General features: G+C 34.9%; 1 protein-coding gene and 1 long non-coding RNA gene across 2 annotated transcripts; one reads left to right on the top strand and one right to left on the bottom strand.

Annotated features, from left to right (window-relative positions):
• The first annotated feature begins 494 nt into the window (after positions 1-494).
• On the top strand, positions 495-25969 carry LOC107725165 (dehydrogenase/reductase SDR family member 11). The gene is made up of 7 exons (XM_016534337.1): positions 495-962; positions 20662-20871; positions 22481-22575; positions 22670-22799; positions 23968-24060; positions 24141-24206; positions 25893-25969. The coding sequence occupies exons 1-7, from the start codon at positions 828-830 to the stop codon at positions 25932-25934; spliced, it is 771 nt and encodes a 256-aa protein (XP_016389823.1). The 5' UTR covers positions 495-827; the 3' UTR covers positions 25935-25969.
• LOC107725166 (uncharacterized) lies at positions 11239-26789 on the bottom strand. The gene is made up of 3 exons (XR_001638097.1): positions 26292-26789; positions 15082-15084; positions 11239-11251 (listed from the first exon to the last, which is right to left on the bottom strand). It is a non-coding gene; the product is annotated as an uncharacterized LOC107725166 (long non-coding RNA).
• Positions 26790-27533: the final 744 nt, after the last annotated feature.

Below are 27533 nucleotides of genomic sequence, written 5' to 3'. Positions count from 1 at the left end.
TTTAAAAACTTGTTTTATTTCATGTAGTTGCCAAGGCAATATTTCTCATTTTCATTTAGTTTAATTGTATTCGCTAAAACTGAAATAAAAATTACAAAAAAAATCATAGACATATTTAAACAAATATTAAAATGACAAAAACAACATTTTTAGAACTTTAACAAAAATTACAATTAAGACAGGAAATTTAAAAACCAATTCGAACTATTAATAAAAACTATAAAAATATTTCAATGATACTAAAAAAAAATAATTTAATTTACAAAGTATTTATTTGATATTTATGCTTGGCTATATGTTTATTTTACTTGTCATACTTAGGTCCTCCGGCAACTTTAATTTATTATATAGTATTTTTTTATATAGTAGTTGTTGTTTTTTTGAGTGGTTTATGCAAACAAACTTTCTATACACACGTTCAATACAGCGTTCGTGTACAACAGTATCAATTTATGACTGGGAGGAAAAAAACGTACGGGCGGCGACAGCAACCTAAAGCTTGTTTTTGTTTGTTTTTTTCTTATCTCCGCCGCCGTTAATAATTAATCGCGGGTTCTGCGGGGATTGGATCCGTGTGTGTCGAGCTGTTCCTGGGTGTTAACGGCAGAAGATCAGGGAGGGCTGGAGTGATTTGTTCCCGCCTCAAACACGTTCCCCGATACCATTCTGAGTCAGAGATATTACCGCACTGGCGACACTGACACAAAGTAACAGCCGCGCGCAGTTGTGATACATTGTTTCAGTCCGGCGCGGCTTAGAACTCGTTGTTACATTGTGACATCGCGCCGAGCTGACTGTGATACATTGTATCTGCTGCGTCTGGTCTGATGATGGAGCGCTGGAAGGGGAGAGTCGCGCTGGTCACCGGAGCGTCTGTCGGGATCGGAGCGGCTGTGGCTCGCGCTCTCGTGCAGCACGGCATGAAGGTGGTCGGCTGCGCGCGGAACGTGGACAAGATCGAGGTAAGCGACGTTAAAACGAGCTCTTTGACAGATTGTGAGCGCTCAGAGGCCTCAGTGATGATCTAGCCCTAGCGCTACTTGTGTTAGCTCACTCAAGTCTTTCTCCAGAAACGCGCGACTTTCCCTCAGGAGACAGACAGGCAGGCAGTTTAGACTTTATTCAGAAGTTGGGTGTTCATTTGGAGAAATGACAGCTCAGCTGCAATCGACCTGTTACAGTGATTGATCGCGTGTGAAGTATTGATAGGTTTCGCCCCGCCCACTTTACACTACAATACAAAGTCACACAACTGTACATGCATTTCAATACGTATTTACATAATTTCATAAGCCTAGGCGAGTTTAAGGTTGTTTTTTGTTAGATTGTATAATTGTAAATGTACTGTTATTTGGTTTTAGGAATAGTTTCCCTCAAAATTAGCATTTTGTCAACGTTTTCTCACCTCCATGTCTTTCTAAACTCAAGCACAAGAGGAGGAGAATTCTGAAGAAGCGTCAGTCTTATGAAAACGAGTAGTATGATTCATATACTGAGATTCTTCAAAACATCTCCTCTTGTGTTCCACATAAGAAAGTCATATGGGTTTAGAAAATCATGACCAGCAGTAAATGACAATATTTTAAAGGGGTCATATGATGCGATTTCAAGTTTTCCTTTCTCTTTGGAGTGTGAAAAGCTGATTGTGCATAGATAAGATCCCTGAAGTTGCAAAGACTAAAGTCTCAAAACCAAAGAGATCCACCAAACTCTCACAGGTTGTGTATAGAAGAAACTGAACTTTTATATATATATATATATTATTATTTTTATTTTTTTATTGTTGTATTATAATAATTATATATTTTTAATTTTTTTATAAGAATATTTATGAAATACAAATATTATATGAAAATACATTTATTATATAATACTTTTTATTATAATATTTACATTTTTGTATATTATTATATTGTATATATTTAAATTTATTATATTATTAATTGTAACTTTTTATGCCAGTGATGGATAATTTTTTTTAAATGTATTTAAACACCCTTTTCACATATGATAATATTCACAATGCTTACATGGGGGCTGTAGGTTTACTGTCCGAACAAGTGCAGTTTATTATTACATTGTGCCAGATTCATAAAACAATGAATAGCTATGAATAGCTACTGAAAAGTGCCGCTGTAAAGATAATTGTGGAAGTTCATAATGACACATTATTGCAGCTTAGATTCAGTGAACTGTCTTTTTTTGCAAGCAAGCAGGTTATGAGTTACAGTATGTTTTTATATTAAGATTTATTTCTAAAGACATGAGCAAGTTTGATTCCTCATAATAAATATTTTTTGTTTTTTAACTACATACTTTTTTCCATTGCTGTTTCATAGAGATTGAATTCAAGTGTTTCAGCTCTTTGTGTGTCTGTACAGTGCAGTCCATTCATAACATGTGTGTTTGCAAAATATTATGATGGACAAAGGTTGAAAGTTATGACATGGTAAAAGCTCCTCAGATTTACTGCAGCACTTTAAAGCTTTGATTTTCTCGATTAGTAAATGTTTCATTCCTGGAAATGCCTTTTTTTCACTCTCTTGTGTCATTTTGACAATCTGTCTGTGTGCGTACATGTGAACCATCATTGAAGAGGCTCTTTGCAGGTTTATCAACAACAAAGATACAGTAAGTGGTTACTTTATGAGATCCGTATCTGCATAGTGAAACGTGAGACAAGGCGAGCTTTGTGTCCATCTGATCACAAGGCACCACTGTAATTGTGTCAAAGGCTGTGCTTATGTGTGTGTGTGTGTGTGTGTTTGGGACTGTCCCTCAAGAATATAAACATTCACACACAGCAGCCCGATGCTCTGAGTGGATGTAAAGCACTAGCGTTGTCACCATAGTCAAATTTGACACCAATCCCAGTGAAATCTCACCAGTGCATTTGCCTGTTGAACGCTATTAATATAGTTGAGCTTCGCAGCCCTGCTTTTGTATTCCAACTAAACAGAGAGACTGGGAAAATCAATTAGAGAAGTTTGGGAACAGGATAGTGATGAACAAACTGTGGGAGTAATAATGTGGTCTCTATGGGAGACAGGATGGAATGGGAAGCAGGGTCTTCATTGGCAGCATCCGTTACAGCAGATTCCCATTTCTGTTCCTGGATCAGTTTTTCCCATGGCAACCTTTTGAGCTGATGGATCACTGATCTATAGACACACCAAACTACATGATGAGATCTTTTAGCATCTTTTGTTCGGTTTCTGTGTAAGGCCTTTGGACAACCTGGAGTTGAATTAGAATTTTTATAATAATAATTATGTATGAATTTTTTTATATTGTTTGTTTATTTTCATATTGTTTATTGCATTAAATTAATTTCATTAATTAAATAAACTTATTTTAATGATTGTATTTTATATACTTTCATTTTATTATATATAGTGTATGCAAGCTGTCTCTCTCTCTCTCTCTCTCTCTCTATATATATATATATATATATACACACACGCATACATACAGTGTTGTAAAAAGGTTTTTGTTTTAATTCAGCCACACTGGAGGGTTTTCGAGTCTGAATGGACTGTTTAAGGTCATGCCACAGCATCTCAAATCGGATTTAAGTCTGGACTTTGACTTGGCCGCTCCAAAACCTTCATTTTGTTTTTCTTCAGCCATTCAGAGGTGGACTTGCTGGTGTGTTTGGGATCATTGTCCTGCTGCATAACCCAAGTGCGCTTGAGCTTGAGGTCACAAACTGACGGCCGGATATTCTCCTTCAGGATTTTCTGATAGAGAGCGGAATTCATGCTTCCATCAATAATGGCAAGTCGTCCAGGTCCTAAAGCCCATCACACTACCACCACCATGTTTGACTGTTGGTATGATGTTCTTTTTAATATATATATATATATATACTTTAAAACTTCTACATTTAAATCAGTTTGTTATTTATTTGCTCTTTCTGTAATCTGCTGTTTCTTGTAGTCCAACTTTTTAGTGTATTTTGGTGTAATATTGCATACAGTGCATAAAATTTATTATATATAATATAATTTTTTTACCGATTTGTCAGTTTTCATGCATTAACAAATAGATTGCCTCATGGCCATAATTAATTAATTAATTTGTTTGTTTGTTTGTTTATTTTGATCTGAAATATTGATTGAGTGATTGCAGAAAGATTAAATTTCAGATTTGTTACAAAAGTTTGTTACTTCTAACACTGTTGGCCATAATAACGAGGAAGGGATATTAGAACGTCTGTTTGTTTAAGATATAAATAAATATAAATGATTTGTTATTTACATTTTGTCTGTCTGCTTAAAGTACTCTAGCATGTAGATGGTCTCCGGGCAATAATTGAAACTTTTTTTTTTTTATCACAGCGAAGTGCATCCACATTGCTAATATGTAGGGTTGCAAAGGGGCTGAAAATTTCCAGTAGCCTAAATGTCCAGAAACTTTGCAACAATTTCTGAAAGTTTTCAAAATTTCTGGAATGTTTCTGAAATTTACCTTTGCAACCCTACTAACATGTTTTGCTGTTTACCTATCCATGTTGTTTGTATGAAACAGACACTAATATGATCAAAACATGTCATCCTAGAAACACTAGGCCTAATTAAATGTCACCGTTTCAGTCAATTATTCCAGCCCTCCAAAACTATTTCAGCCAAAACCGATTTTTATTAATTTTTTATTTTTGACATTTCCGCTGATTATTTTTGGTTGCTGAAATTTTAGTGCATATTTCATATTTCTTCATATTTCTAAACATGATCCATTCGTACTACAGCTTTCCAAAAGAAAGGAAATAACATTTTACACGATCTTTGGCTGATTTGCTCAAAAAAAAAAAGATTTCTTTTTTTTTTTTTTTTTTTTTAAGTAATGCATTTTTGTTACTTCCAAAATATGTTACTCTCAACACTGTTAGCCATAACAACATCAAACTCTGATTAATGCCATTTTTAACACCACTATACAAAGCTGCAGGACTACAGAGGATGGATTGGCGTACAGTAGTACAGTAGTTGCACTACAGCCCTGTCCAGTCAGACAACAGTCTGTTCCAGTAATACTACAACTCCCTCCACCCATACTGCTGTGAAAGCTCACGCTCATGTTGCAGCACTGAGTGCTGGACGAGGCTCTGTGTCTTTGATTGGATTGATCTTTATCGCTTAATGTGAGATGTTTGATGCTCCAACATCTTAATCACTTTCCTTCAGCAGTTTTCAGTTGGGTGTTACATTACATCTTTTCATACAAATTTTCAAGATCTTAATTTAGGCTGAATCTTCAGTGTTGGCGAGTGTGTTGTTCACTTGTCCTTTAAGCTCAATCTATTCCTAGAAAACAAGTGGTGCGTGACACAGTGCATGCAGGCCCTCCGCTGGTGTCATGATCTTTTCATCATGCATGGAATCAGTAAACTGGAATATTCCACTGACCTTAGCAGCACTGAGTGATTGGTTGGGTTCATGTGATCAGGGCTGCTCAAGGCTGATTGGGATGAACTTTCAGTGGCTTCTCAACTCAACACAGCACTGCACATTTTGTATGTCTGCCTTATCTACACACCTGATTCAAATCAGCTCGTTAGCAGAAAGCTGCAAGAACCCAACTTGTTCTATTAGATAGGAGAGACTGGATGTTTGCTGAAAATTAGTTTTCATAATGGGAACAGTTTTGGAGAAATGTAGCATTCCATCACTTGCTCAGCAATGGATGCTCTGCAGTGAATGGGTGCCGTCAGAATGAGAGTCCAAACAGCTGATAAAAACATCACAATAATCCACACCACTCCAGTCCATCAGTGAACATCTGGAGAAGTGAAAAGCTGCGTGTTTGTTAGAAACAAATAGATCATTAAGGCGTTTTAACTTTAAAATGTCTCTTCTGGCCAAACTAGAGACCATAATCCATAACGTTTTCTCTAGTGAAAAAGCCATCTCCTGTTCTCTCTCACATCAAAATCCAGCCACATACATTTGTTTAGAGCTGTTTTGTACTGTTTTGGCTTGTAAACGGTGCTTGATCTGTGCAGATTTCTCTCCTGATTCAGACCAGATGACTTTTTCACTGGAGAAAGAAATCTTATAGATCGTGGACTCGTTTAGCTGGAAGCAAGACAAAAATGTCTTATGTCCAAAAATTATTTATTTATTTGTTACAAACGCACAGATTTTTGTTTTTACAAGATGTTAACTGATGGACTGGAGTGGTGTGGATTATTGTGATGTTTTTATCAGCTGTTTAGACTCTCATTCTGATGGCACCCATTCACTGCAGAGCATCCATTGCTGAGACACTGATGTAATGCTGAATTTCTCCAAATCTGTTCTGATGAAGAAACAAACTTACTGTACCTACACCTTGGATGGCCTGAGGGTAAGTGATTTTTCAGCAAATTGCCATTTTTAATGAGGAAATTATTGAAACATTGCACAGATCTTTGCGATGCTTTAACTATAAATAAGATCAGAAGAGTGGCATTTGGTGGTTGTTGGTAAGATCTGTATGGTCTCCACTAGACCACAGCACTTTAATCATGACCTTCAGGAAAAGTTACTTAGTGCTTAGCTCTGTGCATTGGCAGATTTTTTTTTTTTGTAATTTAGTTGCTTGTATATTTGCACAGGTTATTAATACTACAAGAATTTCTCAAATCAGGTTGCAATGAGAGAATTTACATGCACATCTTACATCAGTGATGCTTGCTCAAACTGTGTTGTTTTATTGGAAAAAGGGTGATTTGAGGGGAACAGTTCATACAAATCCTGATCAACAACTAGATTTGTGCAGATTACCGCGGTTGTGGCTTTGCATGAATATAAAACATCAGCATGTCTATGGGTTTATTCAGTTTAATCATGTCTTGTGCACATATCTATTTGTTTTGCCATAAAGAAAAACAAAAGCCTTAATGATTTCAGCATTTACTGTAAATGTGTTTTTTGGGGTTTCTTTAATGAGCTACCTTTGCACAACAAAACTCAGTCATTTATTGTCTAGTTTATTTGCAAAATAGGGATAATTGGCAAAAATCTTTGATAAAGAATTCAAATTAAGACATTTATCTTACGTTTGTTGGATTGTTGAACAAAACTGGTGTCAGATTGTGCATGTAAACGCACTCGCTGAAACTGTGTCAAGGTACCCAGATAACAAAATATCTTCTAAAAAAACATTTTGCTAACATTATGAAAAAGTTAGGCTATTTCTGAATGTTCTGTAAACTTTCAAAATGTCCAGTTTCTATACAGTTTTTTTTAAAGTTCCATTTTATCATTTTGTATAATTTTTATCATTACAGGAACAGATACTTTTGAATGTTCTTTTTGAACATTTTGAAACAAGTAGTAACATTTAAAACTAATGTTAAATGAATGTCCAACTGACGTGAAAACATTACATGAACAATGTATAGATAATGTTTTTCTGCAAGCGTTTGGAAAACATTATTGAAGACCAGATAACTTTGAATGAACGTTCTGTTAACGTTACTGGAAGAACTTGGAGAACCTTGCTGGAAAGTTCTGAGAACGTTCCCTGTTAGCTGGGAATACAGCAACATAAGTGTTAAATGATTGCAAATGTCACATACATGCATGTGTTAATGGGAAATGTCACTGTGCAATGTTGTTATTCCTGTCTGGAATCTCAGCTTTCTCAAACCACAGTTCCCTGAACTGATTATTCCAGTTGTCAGTTACGGTAATGGATGGCCTTTGTGTATGTTTTGTTGCAACTGAAGCATGCATAACCAAACCAGTTGTGGGCACTTTTTTAATGCATCAGATTACAAGGGCAAACACTGGACGATGACATCAGCCACCCGTCCATCCATTCATGAGTCAACGTCCATCAATCATCTCTCTTTTCATCTGGCTCTTAAAGGAACAGTTCACTTGGAAATGAGTCAAGTCAAATATATTTCTATGTGCTTTTCAATGTACACATTGTTCTAAAGCAGCTTTACAGAAAATTGTTAATATTTATAATTTTCATATCTTCATGCCTTACAGTTGTGTTTAACAGATTAGAGCTCAGCGATAATATAGTTTAAATAAAAATTGTCATTATTTATGCTCGTTGTTTCAAACTAATATGCATTTATTATTTCTGTCAAACAAGATTAATTTTTAAACATTTACTCTGCTATTTTCCAGTTTGAAAATTGTGACCTCAAAGAAAATTAAAAAATCAAATATAATGTCATGCAAAAAAAAACTAAAGAAAATGTCTATATTGTATATAAATCATAAATCTTAGTTCTAAAATATTTTGTCAGCGTGATATTAATCTTTGTCGAGCAGGTCAAGGCACTTTAAAAAAAAAAAAATCTGCTTTCAAATGCAGCATTAAACAATAAATTTTTTTGTGTGTGTGTGTGTGTTGCATGAATATCTTTGTCGAGCAGGTCAAGGCACTTTAAAAAAAAAAAAAAATCTGCTTTCAATTGCAGCATGAACAATTAATTTTTTTGTGTGTGTGTGTGTGTTGCATGAACGAAAGAAGGTTTGGAATGACAAGTCTGAGAATTCTACAGAGAAGAAAAGCCAGTGAGTTGTATGCAGTGTGAAATCTGCTCTGTTAGATCTATGAAAAGCAGTAAGCGCTGCCCCAGTCGTCAGATTTGATGCCAAGTTTCACGGCTCTCGTAAAAGGCACTTAATCAGACCTCAAATAGCCTTCACAGACTCTCAGTCGTCTTCCGGTGGCCGAGGATCGAGGCGCTGCAGCTAATGAATTCTGTCGTCTTGGCAGGAGGCTCATTGTATTTGTTTAAGCGCGTCACTGCGGTGCCATCAGATGGACCCGACTCTTTTAGTTTTGCTTCTGTTGTGAGCGCTGGGCTGTTTGCCAGCCGCAGTTTGAGTAAAGAGGGTTTTTCCCCACTGTGCTTTGAAATGCATTGTGCTTCATTCACACTTGCCATGCTTTCACTCTCTAGCTCTGTTCCAAAATCTAGTGAGCTGCCTACTTAGACAGCATTATAAGACATTATAGTTTGCAGACACAAAGCTACCTACCCCTCAAAATGTATTAAAAGAAGCTCACCAAAGCTGCATTTAATTTATCAAAAATACCATAAAATCTTAAATATTTTTACAATTTCAAATAACTATGATCTATTTTAATATATCGCAAAATGTAATTTATTTCTGTGAGGCAAAGCTGAATTTTCAGCATCATTACTCGAGTCTTCAGAAATCATTCTAATATGCTGATTTGCTGCTTAAGAAACATTTCTGGTTATTATCAATGTTAAAAACAGTTGTGCTGCTTCATATTTTTGTGGAAGCTGTGATACAATTTCTTTTCCAGGATTCTTTAATGAATAGAAAGTTCAAAAGAACAACATTGTAAAATTATAGATGTCTTTACTGTCACTTTTGCTCAATTTAATGCATCCCTGGTGAATAAAAGAAAATTTCTTAAAAAAAAAAAAAACCTATATCCTACTGACTCTGCACATATCAACTTTACTGTAACTGTGACTGTACGGCATCACTCCATTACTATGATAACACACATAAATCAGCTCATAAAATGCTGAAAGTGCACGGACTACACAGCACACACTGATATGTGTCTAATGCAGTGCCTGCTGGTTAAGTTGGGCTGTGGGTTGGAAACTATTATTGAGACTAGATAAGTCTGTTCAGCAGTCTCAGATCTATTGGATTTCACAGAGAGAAGCTAAAGAAAACGTGTGCTTGTATGTGACAGCACAGGGGTCGTCATGTCACCTGCAGGTTGTGATGTGTCAGCTCCACACCCAGCATGGAAAACAGCTCCAACGCTGCACACAAACCAGACATGTAGGTCACACATGGACATGTTAGCAGCATGCAAAGTGCTTTAAGGGGACTTACTGTACACTTACATAGTCTTTTGTATTAGTGCAAACATATGTCAAACTTTGCATTAAAAATGTAGCTCATCTCATGCTGTTATATAAAATCATTGGAAAGTGCAACTGTGCAGGTTAGTAAAAGTCCTGATGTCTATTGTCTACACAAGTATCTATCACACACACACAACACTCCATTTTCACTAGATCTGTGTTTCCCTCCGGAATGAAAGGGCATATTAATAATACACATTTCTTTCAGCTTGAACATTTAGCAAATGTTTTTATCCAGAGCAACTTACAAATTAGCTCTTTGATTAGTTTTACCATTTGTGCTATAACAACTAAGTTAGCAATATTTTTATTTCTTTCTTTTAATAACACACTGGCTGGTGCATCACCATCCTGCACATGCTAAGCTTATATCTAAATATGTTACAATTTAGATGCACATTGTCCTTAAGGGTGGCATCTTTCCTCATTTTACCCTAGTGTGTGTGTGTGTGTGTGTGTGTGTGTGTGTGTGTTTTTATCCAAGCCCAAAGGTGGAGCGCAACTAATATTTCTTGTAGAAATGAGCAATATGAGCTTTATATCCGCACAGAGGAGGCCTGAGATATGAAATCAGATGTGAAGGGCCTCCGGGGGACGTCCCGTGTCTCCTGAAAGCCACTGTCTCTACATTAAATGACATCAGAATCCTGGAGCAGACGTGGATGTGCGCGGGTTCATTGAGTGCATGGAGACCCGCTGAGAGAGGGAGAGATGCAGGGGAGAAACAGCCCTGCAATAAATCAAATGTGAATATATTTCATAACAAGCCTCAAATCTTTGTTTATTTCTTATTGAGTAGTTTTATTCTCACAGTGAGCGTGTCGTGTAGTTGCATGAGGAAATATGCTGAAAGGCTTTGTGTGGAGTCATCCGCGATTATACTGAGCTGTTGCATGATAATGAAAGCCCCTTGTGCCGCGAGATGGATTCATCCGTCGGTGGTCAGACAGTCTGAGGATGTGCCGTGCTGTCTTTCTATTACTGTCTGCGTGTGAACAGCGTCTTTCTCTGAACAGCCCCTGGAGACTGATGTCGTGTTTAAAGGCATACGGATCGTCTAGTATGCAGTTGTTATGACCTGTGCATTGCACAGTGCATCCAGGCTTTGCATGTAATTAGCATTGAAACATTCTCCCAACAAAACACTTCAGATTAAATATCACTCCAAACAAGATTATTTAGGGATTTTTCTGTGCCTTTAAAACAAAAGGAGAGAGAAGCGCTCTATGTACTAAGTGTGCATACTAAACATCCTTTGACAGCTCAGTCCATCTTCTTCTGTATCTGCTGCAGGAGATCTGTTGAAATAATCACTTTTGTAGGAGAAACTGGGCCATTGCTTGAAATACACATTTTCCGGCTAAATACTTTCATATCTGTCTCTTATAAATGTAGAATTCATCACATTGTGTATTGCTTTTGGATAGGTTGCATCAGTCTGAATCCCTAGTGATATTCTTCTAGTGTTATTTTAGTATTATTTATATTATTTATTTTAGTATATAATATTATATTATTATTTATAATACTATAGTGTTATCTTTTACTATATAATATTATGGTATTGTAGTATATAATTATTTTTATATTTTCATAATTTTAGTTGTTTTTCTTTATGTGCTTTTGGCTTTTTTTAGTTTTTGGGATGTCCTGGGGGTAAGCAGATAAACATCAAATTTTCATTTTTGGGTGAACTATCCCTTTAAGTGGACGAATTTATCATTGTATCGCTTTTTAATAACTATATTTTATTTCAGCTTTATTACAGTTAACAAATAATAGTTTTAGTTAACAATAGCAGCACTGTATTCTGCAAAAAGTACATGAAAGAAAGAAAGATGAAAAAGGAAAGGAAAGAAATGAGGAAAGAAAATGAATGAAGGAAAGCAATAAAGAAAGACAGAAAGAAAGAAATAGCAATTTCATTACCTTAAATGCTAAAAAAATATATATATATAATTCTGGATGTCATTGTTAATTTTTCAACTGATGTTTTATGTTTGAGCAAAGTAGTGGTGACTGCTGGTTATTAATGCTTTCCAGAGAAGAGCAAATGTTTTCAAATCCTAACTTTGTCAGATGCGCTGATTTATCAAATGTCAGTCATTAAATGTACTGAATGACTTCTGAGGTGTAGATGAACAATTATCATCTGCTCATTTCTCTGCTCTTGGCCTTTTTTAGGAAGAGTAATGCAGAGCGCTCGGCTTTCGGTCTCACACACACACACACACACACACACACACACACATACATCACGGCCGGATGCTTCTCGTGGTGCTGAAACTAAATTGGATGGCTTTCCACACACAGAATCTCAGATTCTCACATTCTCCATCTCTGTCCAACATTCACACACACACACACACACACACACACACACACACAGAGGAAACTCAGCACTCGCCAAACACTCTGTGAGCAGAGATTGGCTTTGATGAGGAAATGAAACTCTGCCTTCAGATCCTCCAGGAATGATCATTTTTACAAGATTTGCATTCATGCATTTGGCAGACGTTTTATCCAAAGCAACTTACATTACATTAAAGGTTTACTTGTGCATATTATTAATTCAGGCCATCGTGTCAAGTTCAAAATATGAATACATTTTGTGTGTGTGTCACACTTACTGTATGCAAAGAAAAAAACAGTCCAAACAATCCCATAGTCATCTGGACAGAAATGTTAGTTTTAAATCTAAATGAATGCAGTTTCGTGATCATGTGATACTTGTGATTAATTTCTCCTCCACTGGCAGGAGTGTCAGGCTTCATCTGTTCAGTCTGTGTCTCATTAAACTCTGGGGTCTTTACTGTAAGTGATGTGAACGGCTGATTCCCATGTTACTAAACATTGAGCTGATTAAAGATTACAGCGGCTTTACTCCCTTACACACACACACACACACACCTTATATCATCTGCCAGTTGTCTTATATGTTTCTACTGTCCTACTTTTGCTTTCTGTTTTCTTTTATTCTTTGTTTTTATGTGGTCTCTGTCTCTATCAATGTGTATAGCACGATATTCGGTGATTACTGTATAGTGATTTATGGTTCAATGATAGAAAGTTTTGATAAGATAATACACTGACAGTTCTTAAATTGTTATTGGGCTGTTGTTATGTTCAATATTAATCTGTATTTATGTATTTGCTTGAATGGCTTAAAGGGGTCATTTGTTTTTTTGTTTTAGTTTTTTTGCCTAGTTGATTTAAAATGTTTATTGCAAGAATCACAGATTTCATTAAATGAAAAGAAGAAATAATGCAATTTAATCATTTTTGTTTGTACCAGGGTTATTATTGGTTTTATATATATATATATATATATATATATATACAGTATATATATATATATATATGCACACACACACCGTATATACACAATTAACGATAGTCAAAAAGCAATATTTACTTTCCTGTTTTTTAACATTTATTTAAAGAAAAACATTTTAATATATGGAAAATGTCAGTGACTTTTTTTGTCAGTGAAAATTTTTTGTGTCATGGCACAAATTAATCTTTTGAAAACTATTCACATTTTATATTTGTCTACAAAACACAAGCAGAAGCAGGTTAAAGGAGATTGTAGATGATCGCCTTCAATCAATGTGCAAATATAATTCTATATAATTTAGCTGATTTTTTTCAGTTTTGTCAGTTTGAGAACAACTAATATAAAACATTTTATGACTCGCCTTGCATACAGGTTTTCTATTATATATCGATCATTTGAAGCCATTACTTTTTTCCTTGCAAAAATGAATTTGATTGACTGCTCTCCCTTTCTCAGTTTAATGGAATGCATGCATGCCTGCGCTCTATGAAGTATTTGGTTTAGTTTATATAAGTATTAAGTATTTCCAGAAGTGCTGATCTGCTCCTCACCGCAGCTCACGCTGTACTTCTGTCATCTGTCACGTGTTTGTTTCACATAATTAGTTTTACTGCAGCAAAGTGACGTCAAAGACGAAGGTTCTCTGCTCAAAGTCCTGATTAATCAATAATGAAACTACCTTAGTGAAAATGTGTCCATTTTATTAGTGGTTTTATCGAATAGTGGCAGTCCTGCTATTTGTGTGTATATATTTACATATTTATATACATATTGCTTATATTTACATATTACTGTTCAACGGTTTGAAGCCAGTGAGATATTGAGAGACTCAATATCTCAAGAAATTAATACTTTTTTCATCAAGGCGGCATTAAATTTATCAAAAGTGACAGTAAAGACATTTATAATGTTACAAAAGAATTCTATTTCAAATAAATAATGTTATTTTGAACTTTCTATTTCTCAAAGGATCATGAAAAATGGTTTTCACAAAAATATTGGGCAGCACATCTGTTTTCAGCACTGATAATAATCAGAAATGTTTCTTGAGCAGCATATTAGAATGATTTCTGAAGATCATGTGACACTGAAGACTGGAGTAATGATGCTGAAAATTCAGCTTTGATCACAGAAATAAATTACATTTTAACATCTATTCATATAAAATATAAAATATTGTGTGTGTGTGTGTGTGTAAAATATTGCATGTATTTATATGTAAATTGAGCACTTTTTGACTATTTGATAAATCTCAGGTACAAGTACAATTTAAGCACTTTTTTCATTTAACTTCTATCAGCGTTCAGTTCTCCTGTGGCATTATGGGATATCAGCGGGTCCAGTGGTTGCAGCTGATGCAGTTTCTATTTTCACCATTCTCTGTAGTGTGTGTGTGTGTGTGTGTGTGTGTGTGTTTCAGAATGTAAATGAGCTCAATCAGTGGCTGTCGGCCATCAGGAAGGTCAGTATTTATAATGAGCACATGCTGCCGTCGTTTCACCCCGGAGCTCATCGAGGAAACAAATGGACCTGCTGCCTTCAGCCCGACCGCACAGGTGTGTGTGTGTGTGTGTGACAGTACAAAATTGACCCTTATGACTGGTTTTGTGCTCCAGGGTCACATATAATAATAATTATTTGTTTGAACAACAGTGTTTAAATGTTGCATTCACGTTCAATATGCATACCAGCCATGCAATTAGTTATTTTTATCGTCACTATAGTTAAAAAGTTTAGGCTCAGTATTTATTTATTTTTTTTAAATGAATACTTTTATTAAGCAAGGATGCATTGAATTGATCAAAAGTGACAGTAAAGACATTTATAATGTTACAAAAGAATTCTATTTCAAATAAATAATGTTATTTTGAACTTTCTATTTCTCAAAGGATCATGAAAAATGGTTTTCACAAAAATATTGGGCAGCACATCTGTTTTCAGCACTGATAATAATCAGAAATGTTTCTTGAGCAGCATATTAGAATGATTTCTGAAGATCATGTGACACTGAAGACTGGAGTAATGATGCTGAAAATTCAGCTTTGATCACAAGAATAAATTACATTTTAACATCTATTCATATAAAATATAAAATACTGTGTGTGTGTGTGTGTGTAAAATATTGCATGTATTTATATGTAAATTGAGCACTTTTTGACTATTTGATAAATCTCAGGTACAAGTACAATTTAAGCACTTTTTTCATTTAACTTCTATCAGCGTTCAGTTCTCCTGTGGCATTATGGGATATCAGCGGGTCCAGTGGTTGCAGCTGATGCAGTTTCTATTTTCACCATTCTCTGTAGTGTGTGTGTGTATGTGTGTATTTATAGTAGACTGTGTTGCGCAGATGTGTGTCAGTCGGAGCCGGTTGATGAAATCTGGCTTCACAGGTTGGTTCAGGTGTTGCACAACACTGATCCTGACAGCCGCACCCTTCCTATCCTCTGATCTCTGATCATTGATCTCTGTGCAGAAGAACTAAATCAACAGCTCTCCGGTCAGCGGCGGCGGTCATCAGTGCTAATGATCCATCATTATTGACCTGGCCGGCGTCTGCGGGGTTTGAATCAATTTAACGAGTCAGATTTTAATTACTTTGATTAACGATTCAGCCCAACCTTTGGACAGCTGTAATCTATCACAGGTGGAAGTGTGTGTGTGTGTGTGTGTGTACCTGTTTATCTATTCTGGTGGGGACTTAAACCTGAATACACACAGACTCATGGGGACTCGTGTCACGGTGGGGACCTAAATTGAGGTCCCCACGGGTAAACAAGCTAATAAATCACACATAATTAAGTTTTTTGAAAATCTAAAAATGCAGAAAGTTTCCTGTGAGGGGTAGGTTTAGGGGTAGGGTTGGTGAAGGGCATTAGAAAATACGGTCTGTACAGTAGAAAAACCATTACGCCTATGGAGAGTCCCCACAAGGATAGCAAACTAGACATTTGTGTGTGTGTGTGTGTGTGTGTGTGTGTGACTAATCAACAGCGCCTCCGTGTGACCTTTAGTGATCCATTTACAGTGTGAGCTCTTTCACCTCCTCTGTATGTGTGCATATAAGAAATATAAAATCATTATTTACGAAACTATTAATAATTTAATAATAATCAGCTATTACTGTACAATCTAATTTAAGACAACTTTTCCAAGTAACTATTCAAGTTCATATTCATTATATTAAACAAAAATTATAAGAAATAAATTACAAAAAACAGAACTAATTAAATAAACCATAGAACAAGGATGCGTTTGAAGTAAACTGTCCTTGAAGTGTTTTACAGTAACAACAGTATCAAGTAAAAAAGGTAAAAGGAAAGCACACACACACACACACATATATATATATATATATATATATATATATATAAAGAACAATAAGATGTCCCTTATGTATTAAAGCCCATTTCTGCCTCAGAATAAAAATGAAAAGGGTAATTGCGACTTTTTATCTCACAATTCAGACTTTTTTTCCCACGATTCTGAGTTTATATCCTGCAAATCTGTTTTTTTTGTCTGCCTCGCAATAAAAAAAAAGTAATTGTGACTTTTTTTCTCACAAATTTGAATGTATATTTTATTTTATTACTTTATTTTTTATTTTATTGTGTTCTATTGTGTTTTATTGTGTCTGCCACTGAATAAAACCTAAAAAAACTCAAATTTCTGACTTTATATCTCACAATTTGTTGTTGTTTTTTTCTTGTGAAAAAATTAAATAAAAACAATTCTCACAATTCTGACTTTTCTTCATAATTGTGATTTTTTTTTTTTTTTTAGAAAAAGTAAAAAAAAAAAAAAAAAAAAATTTTTAATTGTATTTTCATCCTAAGGAATCAAGCTTCCATACTTATGCTCACCAAGGTTGCATTTATTTAATCAAAAATACTGTAATATTGTGAGATATTACAATGCTGTATACTTCAGTATGGACTTTGAGTTTTGACGGCATCAGTGCTGGTGCGTCTGACAGCCCTTGTTAGGAGCGTCTGATTGAATTAGTTGTGGCTATTGTAAGTCTGAGCTGTTTATGGCTCTTTTGTTCACTTCCTGTTTCATTGGGCGGCTCAGATCTGCAGCTTTACTAATGAAGATGTGAATTTACAATGACAGGCCAAATTGCTCTTCGCTGCAGATGAAAGGAGACACGGATCAGGAAGGAAAGGCGTGTGTGTGTATATGTTTATGGCTCAGAATTCCCCAAACGTCTCTCCTTCACACCAGGTTTTTCCTGCTCTTGTACCTATTTCCATACGGTCGTAAGAAAAGAACAGTAAGTGAATTTGAGAGCAGCTCATCCTGTTATGTTCTCTCTCTGTGTCTAAATGAAATCTCAGTGCTTTTGTTCTTTAATGCAGAGCGTCGCATTGATTTCACTTGTGTGTCTTGTAGCCAGTGCTGAGAGACTAAATGTGGATATTTTGAGTGTTAATAATATATTTTGCTTTCTGTTCATTGGTAGAGTTATTAATATCTTAATTAAAATTCTTAAATAATATTGGTAAATTATAATATACTTTTTAGACCTGCAGGAGCATGTTTGTTGTTTACTAACATTTATTTAAATTTTTTTTTATTTTATTTTATATGTTTTCAGATATGTACATGTTGTACTTTATAGCAAACAGTAATGGGGTTATTTATTTATAAATATTTTAAATAGATATTTATTGTTAATATATTTAAATACATATATTTTTAAAATACATATTTAGAAGTAGTTAAAGGTGCAGTCGGAGATCTTGGAAAATGCTAACTTTAGCCTGATAGCCCTGAAAGCGAACATTTCTTGGTCCTACGCCTTCCACAGAATATATACAGATAAATACATTTAACTTAATGAATGCTATCGGGGTGTGAAGAGACTTTCAAGCAGCCTAACAAAAAATGTTTCTGAAGACAATCACCTATTGCACCTTTAATTTTAATTAAAAAGCTTCTTAAAATTCTAAAACACATGATTTGTCACATTGTTTACAGATATTTATTTATTTATTTATTTTAATATTAAATGAAAGGTGGTTCATTTTAATTTAATTTAATCTAATTTTTTTATTTTCATTTATTCATTCATTAATTTCATTATTTTAAAACATTTTATCTGCACATGTATTTACTAGTATCTGTTACGATTACATAATTGAATTCAGTCATTAATGTGCAGATTCTCATTAATGTTAAGGGTGTTGGCATAAAAATTTCGTCCTTTGGCGTTGTCGCCTCTTAAAGTTGATGTTCAGATGGGTCAGGATATTTTTTGGCTGTAGCACCAGCGACGCTTCATTACTCTGATTTGGCATCAAGGGTTCATCCAGTACAGACACACTCACTGAGAACCAAACCCGGCCCCTGTCCTGAGCCAATAACAAGCTAAGTAAGTCTCCCCAAAAAAGAACCAATCAGCCGCAAGCTGAGTTGACTCACTGGTGAGAAAGAATGACTCCAGACAAATGACTTAAAATACTTTGGCAGACTAGCAGTAATGCTGTGTGTGTGTGTACATATTTAAATAGATATATAAAATAGATATAAAAAATAGAAAATATAATTATAAAAATAGAAAATAATGCACTCATTTATTTTTTGGGAATTGGAATAAATACAGATATTTCATATATTTTGTGTGTGTGGGCACGCAATTTAATAGTAGCAAGTATATTTAACATAGATTGAAGTGTGTGTGTGTGGGTTATATATATATATATATATACACATATATATTCACAATAAATGAAATCTGTGCATTATCCATTGGTGGGCGTCAGTACATTTTGGAACCGACACAAAGGAGACATGATTATTGTTAATTTTTGTAAATGATACATGTAAATAATGCAATTTTGATCATGACATTGATTTTGATTTTTTTCATTGGTTTAGCAGTGCCAAAACATTAGTGTGAGAATCCTGTTGCTTTGCTAAAAGCTCATTTTTGTCATCGCTTTAAAATCAATTTTCTTTCCATTATTAAACTGGGATGAAGCATGAAGGCATATAATGATATTTCAGGGCACTGTCGGAGCGTGGACTACATTAAACCAGAGACCTGAAGAACGCATACAGGACTGTCAGTCTCTTCCAAAACCTAGTGAACAACCTCTATAAGCAGAGTTTTAAGTGCACTAATAAGGCAGCTCATATGTGTTGTGTGTGTGTGTGTGTGTGTGTGTTAATGAGTGGACTTGAGCTGTTTGTCAGCGCTATTGATGTAAAGTGAGTGAAAGCCTGTCAATGCTTTACCCGTTTATAGACCTGTGTGTGTGAGAGAGAGAGATTGGACACGTCCCGTCATCTATCACTGTCAGCATTTTACCCACTTAGTGATTTCAGATGCAAAGAGGATGGATTGAATGAGTTTAAAAATAGAAAACAGATAAAAGTAGGAATCAGGAGTCAGTAAATGGAGGAAACTGCTCTGAGCAGAAGAGAGAAACTCTTTTCTTATTATTAAGAGCTTTCTTAAGTGTGTGTGTGTGTGTGTGTGTGTCCCACACATCTTGAGTTTTGACGTGCCATAAAGTCTTTCTTTTCATAAAGAAATTAGTTGACAGTGTGTGTAGATTTTGTGACTCAGAATTTCCGCCCATCAGAAAGTACTGTTAATTATTTTTGATTATGCATATGCCGATGTCGGTTGAAGTCATTTCACCTTTAGCTGTGCTTTTCTGTTGCCATGGTGACTCGGTGAGGACGGTTGTGTTAAATGAGGGAAATGCTGCAATCATGATAATGGTTGTTGTAATTGCAATCCACCGTACGGGAATGGAATACAATAATTAGTTGTTTTCTCACAAATGACTAGTTTAGCAACATTATTATTCTTGTAATTATAGTGGAGAGAAGATCCAAGTCATTAGTTTTAGGGACATTTATATAATTAGTCTCTAAAACTAAAGCAAGGGTCACATATATGTGCATTTCCACATAGTGACGTAGATATGTGGGGGTGTGGCTGACTCTTAACTTTTATAAAGAATATCTCTTTGGATTTGAGACTTTAGTCTTTGCAACTTTACAGATCTTCTTTATGCACCAAGAGCTTGTAACACTCCGAAGAGAAAGTAAAACTTGAAATCGCATCATATGACCCCTTTAAATCATCATATTAGAATGATTTCTGAAGGATCATGTGACACTGAAGACTGGAGTAATGATGCTGAAAATTCAGCTTTGATCACAGAAATAAATTACATATTACAATTTATTCAAAGAGAAAATGGTTATTTTAAATTCTAATAATATTTCCCAATATTACTGTTTTTACTGTATTTTTAATCAAAAATCACTCAGCTTTGTTGAGTGAAAAAGCCTTAGTGTCACTTTTTGACTACTTTGCAGTAACGCATCAAACAGCTTTCTGGTTATGATCTCAGACAGCTGTCAGTCTCGTCATCCTCTCAGAAGACACTGAAAGGTCACTGTTCAAAGTTTTCTGTTCTTGTCCTTGCAGAAGCTGGCAGCCGAGTGTCAGAGCGCGGGATACAGCGGCACTCTGATCCCGTATAAGTGTGATCTGTGCAACGAGGAAGAGATTCTGTCCATGTTTTCGGCCATCAAGACGCTGCATCAGGGAGTGGACGTGTGCATCAACAACGCCGGTCTGGCTCACAACGAACCGCTGCTCAGCGGAAGGACAGATGGCTGGAGGAATATGATCGATGTGAGTTAGAAACACACATCATTACTCTTGCCGTCTATGTAGGCAGCATCCCGGCCGACTGATTTGTGTGACTTGAGGAGACTTGCAGTGCAGTGCTGTTCAATATCCTAATGTTGCTGTCTGCTTTTCCAAGCAAAAATGCTGCCTACGTTTTAAAACAGCCATGGAAAGGTCACACTTTTATCCATCGTTTTTGCATTTTTAATTTGCGCTCACCTCTTCAACTCTCTTTTTTAAGCGCTTCATCAAGTGCGGTTAAATGAACTGCTGTAGGCACTCAAACAACACTTCATTTATTTGTTTACTGCAGTTCTGCTCTCACTCAAAACCACTTTCCCTAACTGAACAGCGGCTTGAGCGACAGCAGATGTTGCCCATGCAATGTGCATCTGCAATGCCAAGGTCGTGGGTTCGATTCCTTGGGAATGCATGAACTGATAAAGTGTAAACCTTCAATGCAATGTAAGTCACTTTGACTGCCAAATGCATGAATGTAAATGTAGATGCAACAACTAACAGTTGCTTTGGGTTGCATTCTGAGTGAGTTTGATTCATACATTGACATCTGGAACCTTCATTTTCCTTTTTTTCCCCCTTAATTGCCACATTATCATTTGTCTTTTTTCCTATACTATACACTGTATTTTTTATTCATTTTATTATTTTCATATTAATACTAAAAGAGTAATTGGTTTGTTTAAGGGAAAATGCTTTGTACAGGCCCTTCTGGGATTTTTACTCTCTTGTAATATTAGTTTGTAGGTGGACGATACTGACGGAGCGCTCACTTATATAACACACAATCACTGCACCAAAACAAGGCTTTTAATCTTTGCAGGATAGGGACAGCAGCTTCAACAGAAAACTGTCCAATCATATATGTTTCAGTACTATTTATTTACTTTATGATTTTTACTCATATTTTGAATTAGCTTTTATTGTTATATTTTCATTTTAGTTACATTTTTAGTTATTTTGTTATGTGCTTTTGTTTTTTATTATTATTTTATTTACACAAATAATATTTTTATTTATTTAGATATTTCATTTAGAATTTTTCAAAGTATTTTGAATTTAGTATCATTTTATTTTTGTTTTGTTTCAATTCAGTTTTTGTGTACGTCAACTTAAAAATATTTCAGTTAGATGCCGAGGCAATATTTCAATATTTTCAAGTAGTACAAGTTGAAAAACTAAAATGACTAAAACTACAAATTTTTAATTTTTTATTAGATTTTATTTTATTATTTTCTGCCTCATTATGTCATTCTGACAATTGTGAGAAAAAAGTCCAATTTTATCTTATTTAAATTTAAATTTTTAGTAAACGTTAACAACACTGGTCAAAATAGGCTTCATTTTCTTTATGCAAAGTATAAATTCTCATTTTCTTTTTTTTTTTTACTGTTTTTGCTTTGCATTGCTTTTACTTGCCTTGTATTCAAGGCATACATTTAATCAGTTCATGCTTTCCTTGGGAATTGAACCCATGACCTTGGCGTTGCTAGTGCCATGCATTCAGGAAAGATTTTTAAGATATTTAAAATATGATCTAGACATGATCTGGATCTTTATCATCCATTCATACACCATCTGTCTTCCTGTGCAGGTCAACATACTCGCTCTGGCCATCTGCACGCGTGAGGCCTACCAGTCCATGAAGGAGAGACACGTGGATGACGGACACATCATCAACATCAACAGGTGCTGCGCTTTACTGTCTGTCTGAGTTGTTTACCAGCAGAAATGTGCTGCTGTACACACTCATCCGAGGCTGTTGTTGATGATCTCTCGGCAGTATGGGGGGTCACAGGATGGTGCCCAGCGCTGACGAGCACTTCTACTGCGCCACTAAATACGCTGTGACCGCTGTGACAGAGGGACTGAGACAAGAGCTACGGGAGGCCAAAACACACATCCGAGCCACGGTGAGCCTGTGCACACACACACACACACACACACACACGCTTATTATATGTAACTAAAATTAAAACCATAAAAACTCATGTTGTTACTTTAAATAAAACAAACCTTAACTAAAATAAAATATAAAAAACGTATTTTATTTCAGCTAGTTGCCAAGGTAACATTACTCATTTTAATTTGGTTTGATTTGATGTACTAAAATAACTCAAATTGAAATAAAAATAATGAAAATTATGTAGAAATATAAAAAAAAACTAATAAAAATTACAAAGGCACACAATAAAATGACTATAGCTTTAACTAAAAATTAAAATAAAGACAGAAAATTATAAAAACTAATTAAAAAAGTAAAAAAAAATAAAAAAAATATGAATAAAAACTAGAATAGCATCTTAAGGATAAATAACTCAAATAATTTCCAAACTCCAAAGAGTTAATGAAAAGCTAATTATTAACTGAAACAAAAAAAGGAAAAACTACAAAACAATTAATAATTTTAAATTAAAACACTTATTTAAAAAAGTTGTTTACGCATGTCATGTTACCATTAACCAGCATCAGAGAACTGTGAATATGCAAATGTGTTGTTAAATTATTGAAATAATAACTCTGAATGAATAAATGAATGAATGAATGGTTTCAGATGACAAAAAAACGTTTGTAAACCCCTAAGAATAAAGTAAAAAATAAAATAAAATAAATAAATATATAAATAAGTAAATAATTAAGTAAATAGTTTGTCAAATGGTTTCAGATGACAAAAGCAGATAACTGGTTGTTTTATCATTACACATCAGCTGAGGAAAAGGTCTGCAAAAAATATTTGAGATTTGAGTTAAATTTAATAGTGCTTTAATTTAAATAGGTAGCATTTTACTAATATTCTTTCATTAATAATTTTTTCATTAATTGTTATGTTTTTTTTTTCTCTTTGGTTGGCTATTAATTAATGTCAACCAATAGTCAAAGAGTTGTTTAATTACTGCTTAAATTGCAGTTGTAGATAATGCAGACTTTATGAAATCTTACCAACAGTTAACACGGTCATTTAATGCCAGTTCATGTAATAAAAGTTCCAGCAATTATAGCAAATAACAATAGATTTTAAAAGACTAATGGCTGTTCAGCATTGTCATATTTATTAACCTATCAGTTTTGCTTTTCTCCTAGTGTATATCACCTGGAATAGTGGAAACTGAATTTGCCTTCCGGCATCACAACAGCGATCCGGAGAGAGCCGCGGCTGTTTATGAAAGTATAAAGGTAAACAGATCGTGTGTGTGACGTGTCTCTTCATACAGGTCCTGCTGTTTAACTGCATCATGGCTGTTTGTCTTCTACAGTGTTTGAAAGCAGAAGACATCGCCGGTGCCGTCACATACGTCCTGAGCGCGCCTGCTCATGTTCAGGTGAGTCCACAACAAACACATACACTACCAGCAAATCAGTATATTAGAATGATTTCTGAAGGATCATGTGACACTGAAGACTGGAGTAATGATGCTGAAAATTCAGCTGCGCATCACAGGAATCAATTACAGTTTACTATATATTCAAATAGAAAACAGTTATTTTAAATAGTAATAATAATATCTGATTGTATATGTTATAATGTTACACAAAACCATGTGTAGTTTTAAAAACAGATCTTTATTTCAGGAGCTAATTTTTTTCAGAAAAACAAAACTGCTTTAAGATTTAAAGGAATAGTTCACCGAAAAATGAACATTTGAAATGAAAATGTACTCACACTCAGGCCATCCAAGATGTAGATGAGTTTGTTTCTTCATCAGATTTAGAGAAATGTAGCGTTTAGATCACTTGCTCACCAGTGAATGGGTGCCGTCAGAATGAGAGTCCAAACAGCTGATAAAAACATCAATAATCCAAACGACTCCAGTCCATCAGTTAACATCTTGAGAAGACAAAAGCTGTGTGTTTGTAAGAAACAAATCCATTATTAGGATGCCTTAACTTCAAACCATTGATAGAAATGTAGCATTGCATCAGTGTCTCAGTAATGGATGCTCACCAGTGAATGGGTGCCGTCAGAATGAGAGTCCAAACAGCTGATAAAAACATCAATAATCCAAACGACTCCAGTCCATCAGTTAACATCTTGAGAAGACAAAAGCTGTGTGTTTGTAAGAAACAAATCCATTATTAGGATGCCTTAACTTCAAACCATTGATTCTGGCTAAAATATAAGTCCATAATAACGCTTCCTCCAGTGAAAAGTCCATCTCCTGTTGTCTCTCACATCAAAACCCTCTAACATATTTGTTTAGAGCCGTTTCGGACTGTTTTGGCTTGATCTGTGCAGATTTCTCTCCTGATTCAGACCAGACCACTTTTTCACTGGAGGAAGCGTTATTATGGATAGAGGATTCATATTTTAGCCAGAAATTTAAGTTAAAAATGTCTTGATGGATTTGTTTTTTTTGTTTTTGTTTTTTTACAAACACGCAGCTTTTAACTTTACAAGATGTTAACTGATGGACTGCAGTGGTGTGGATTACTTGTGATGTTTTTATCAGATGTTTAAACTCTCATTCTGACGGCACCCATTCACTGCAGAGCTAAAAATGTCTTGATGGATTTGTTTTTTTTGTTTTTGTTTTTTTACAAACACGCAGCTTTTAACTTTACAAGATGTTAACTGATGGACTGCAGTGGTGTGGATTACTTGTGATGTTTTTATCAGATGTTTAAACTCTCATTCTGACGGCACCCATTCACTGCAGAGCATCCATCGATGCTACATTTCTCCAAATCTGATGAAGAAACAAACTCATCTACATCTTGAATGGCCTGAGGGTGAGTATACATATGAATTTTTGGCTTAACTTTAAGTTTTCAAGAAGTCATAGGTGATGTAAGTAGATTAATATCCTGTCCGATCATTTTGTGCTGATCTTCAGACAGCGGGGAGACAGACAAATCAAATCACAGCACTATCACACTCATCACCTGCTGATCGATCTGTATTACATTTGTCTGATTGAATGAACGCATTGCTCTCTCTCTCTCTGTCTCTCTCTCTCTCTCTCTGTCTCTCTGTCTCTCTCTGTCTCTCTGTCTCTCTCTCTCTGTAGATCGGTGACGTGCAGATGCTGCCGGTGGAGCAAGTGTCATAGAAACAGATCGGGAACGGGAGGACACCTGCTGGGCACACCTTGTTTTAAAGAACTGATTGAAGGGAATTGGTTTGGGTTTGATCGGAGGCAGCGGCGCTGTGTGGCTCGATCTGACGCGATGCTCGGATGCTCGACAGCGTTTAAATTCACAGATGTACACAGTCTGCTGCTGTCTCAAATATAAGGGGAAACTTTCAGGCTTTTCTAAAAACACACAACGCCAGAAACTGGAACAAAAGAACGAAGATTTAATGTGTGTTACTGTCATGTGAGACCGGTTATACCGAGACCAGTACGCCATGAATTGCAATCATTTTTGGTCTTTTTTTTAATTTTTTTTAGGTCATATTACAACACAAGAGTGTGACGATAAGAAACAGTCGCCCGGTGTCGGTTGAGGTGATGTTAATTACTGTATTAATTTTTTCATGAGTATTCTAACTTGAATTGTATGTAGATGTGGTTCTCATACCTACAACAGCTACTGTTCGTTTGAAGCGCTGAAACGAAATCAGTGCAGGATTTTCATGAGAAAGAAACCTGTTTGAGTCGCACTCCGAATCTGAGACCGAATGAGAAATGTTGCTTTTACATTGAACTTTCACTGAATGTAAGGTACGACACTGGCTTCTTTCATTGGAAAATAAGTATGGAAACACTGTAGTGAGGACTTGAAAAGAAATAATAGTTGATATAATTAATTCTTATTGATTAAACGTGATTATGATTATTGATTATGGATAAATTCCTTTACTTTTTGCTGTATGTCACCTCTACATCTCAAAACAAACCAAAACTTGATTTCTTTGTGTTTCTTTTGTATTAAAATTCTCATATTGTTCATATTTGGGGAACTACCCCTCGTTTCACCAGTGGAAACTTAAATTAAATGACATGAAATAAATCAAATTCAATACTTGAGTATCATGAAACCTGTTTAGAAATTGTCCAGTTCACATTCACAATAAAATAAAGATATTTTGTGACATTATTTTCATGACAATTAAGAAAACAATTCTCATTTGTCTAATAAAAAAAAAAAATCAAATTAAAATTGGGTATTTAAAAATAATGGTAGCATTTGTCATTTTGCCTTTTTGTTTAAAAAAAATATATACATCATTTTTTTAACAGTAAAAACACTAATTACAAACGACATATTTTAGTATTTGTTTCACTGCCTTTATGTAGATTTCAATTGAAAAAATGTGTTTATTTAATACATTAAAACTATTACTTTATGTGTTTAACTGTAATTACAATAATGTCACAATGACAAATATGTGTGCTTTGTGACATTATCTTCCCCCAATTCATTACCATAATCCAAAAAGACTCTATTCAAATAGAGTATTTATAAAACTATTATATTACCTGTTTGCTTTTAAGCATATTTTGTTTGCTTGTTTTTTTCTTTGATTTCTAATAAATGGCAACAAATTACTACATTTATATTATAACTACATTTCAGATGTAGAGTATTTAATATCGTTGCACTGCCTTTGTGCAGATTTAAATTAAAATAATAATTTTATTACAGTAATTTTTTTAATGTAATGCCGTAAAACAATTACTTAATGTGCTTAACTATAATTAAAA

Source organism: Sinocyclocheilus rhinocerous, unplaced genomic scaffold (assembly GCF_001515625.1).
Source record: "Sinocyclocheilus rhinocerous isolate Xijiao unplaced genomic scaffold, SAMN03320098_v1.1 scaffold1295, whole genome shotgun sequence".
Classification (NCBI taxonomy): Eukaryota; Metazoa; Chordata; class Actinopteri; order Cypriniformes; family Cyprinidae; genus Sinocyclocheilus; species Sinocyclocheilus rhinocerous.
The sequence above is the reverse complement of the archived record's forward strand: the minus strand, read 5'-3'. Positions and strand labels throughout refer to the sequence as shown.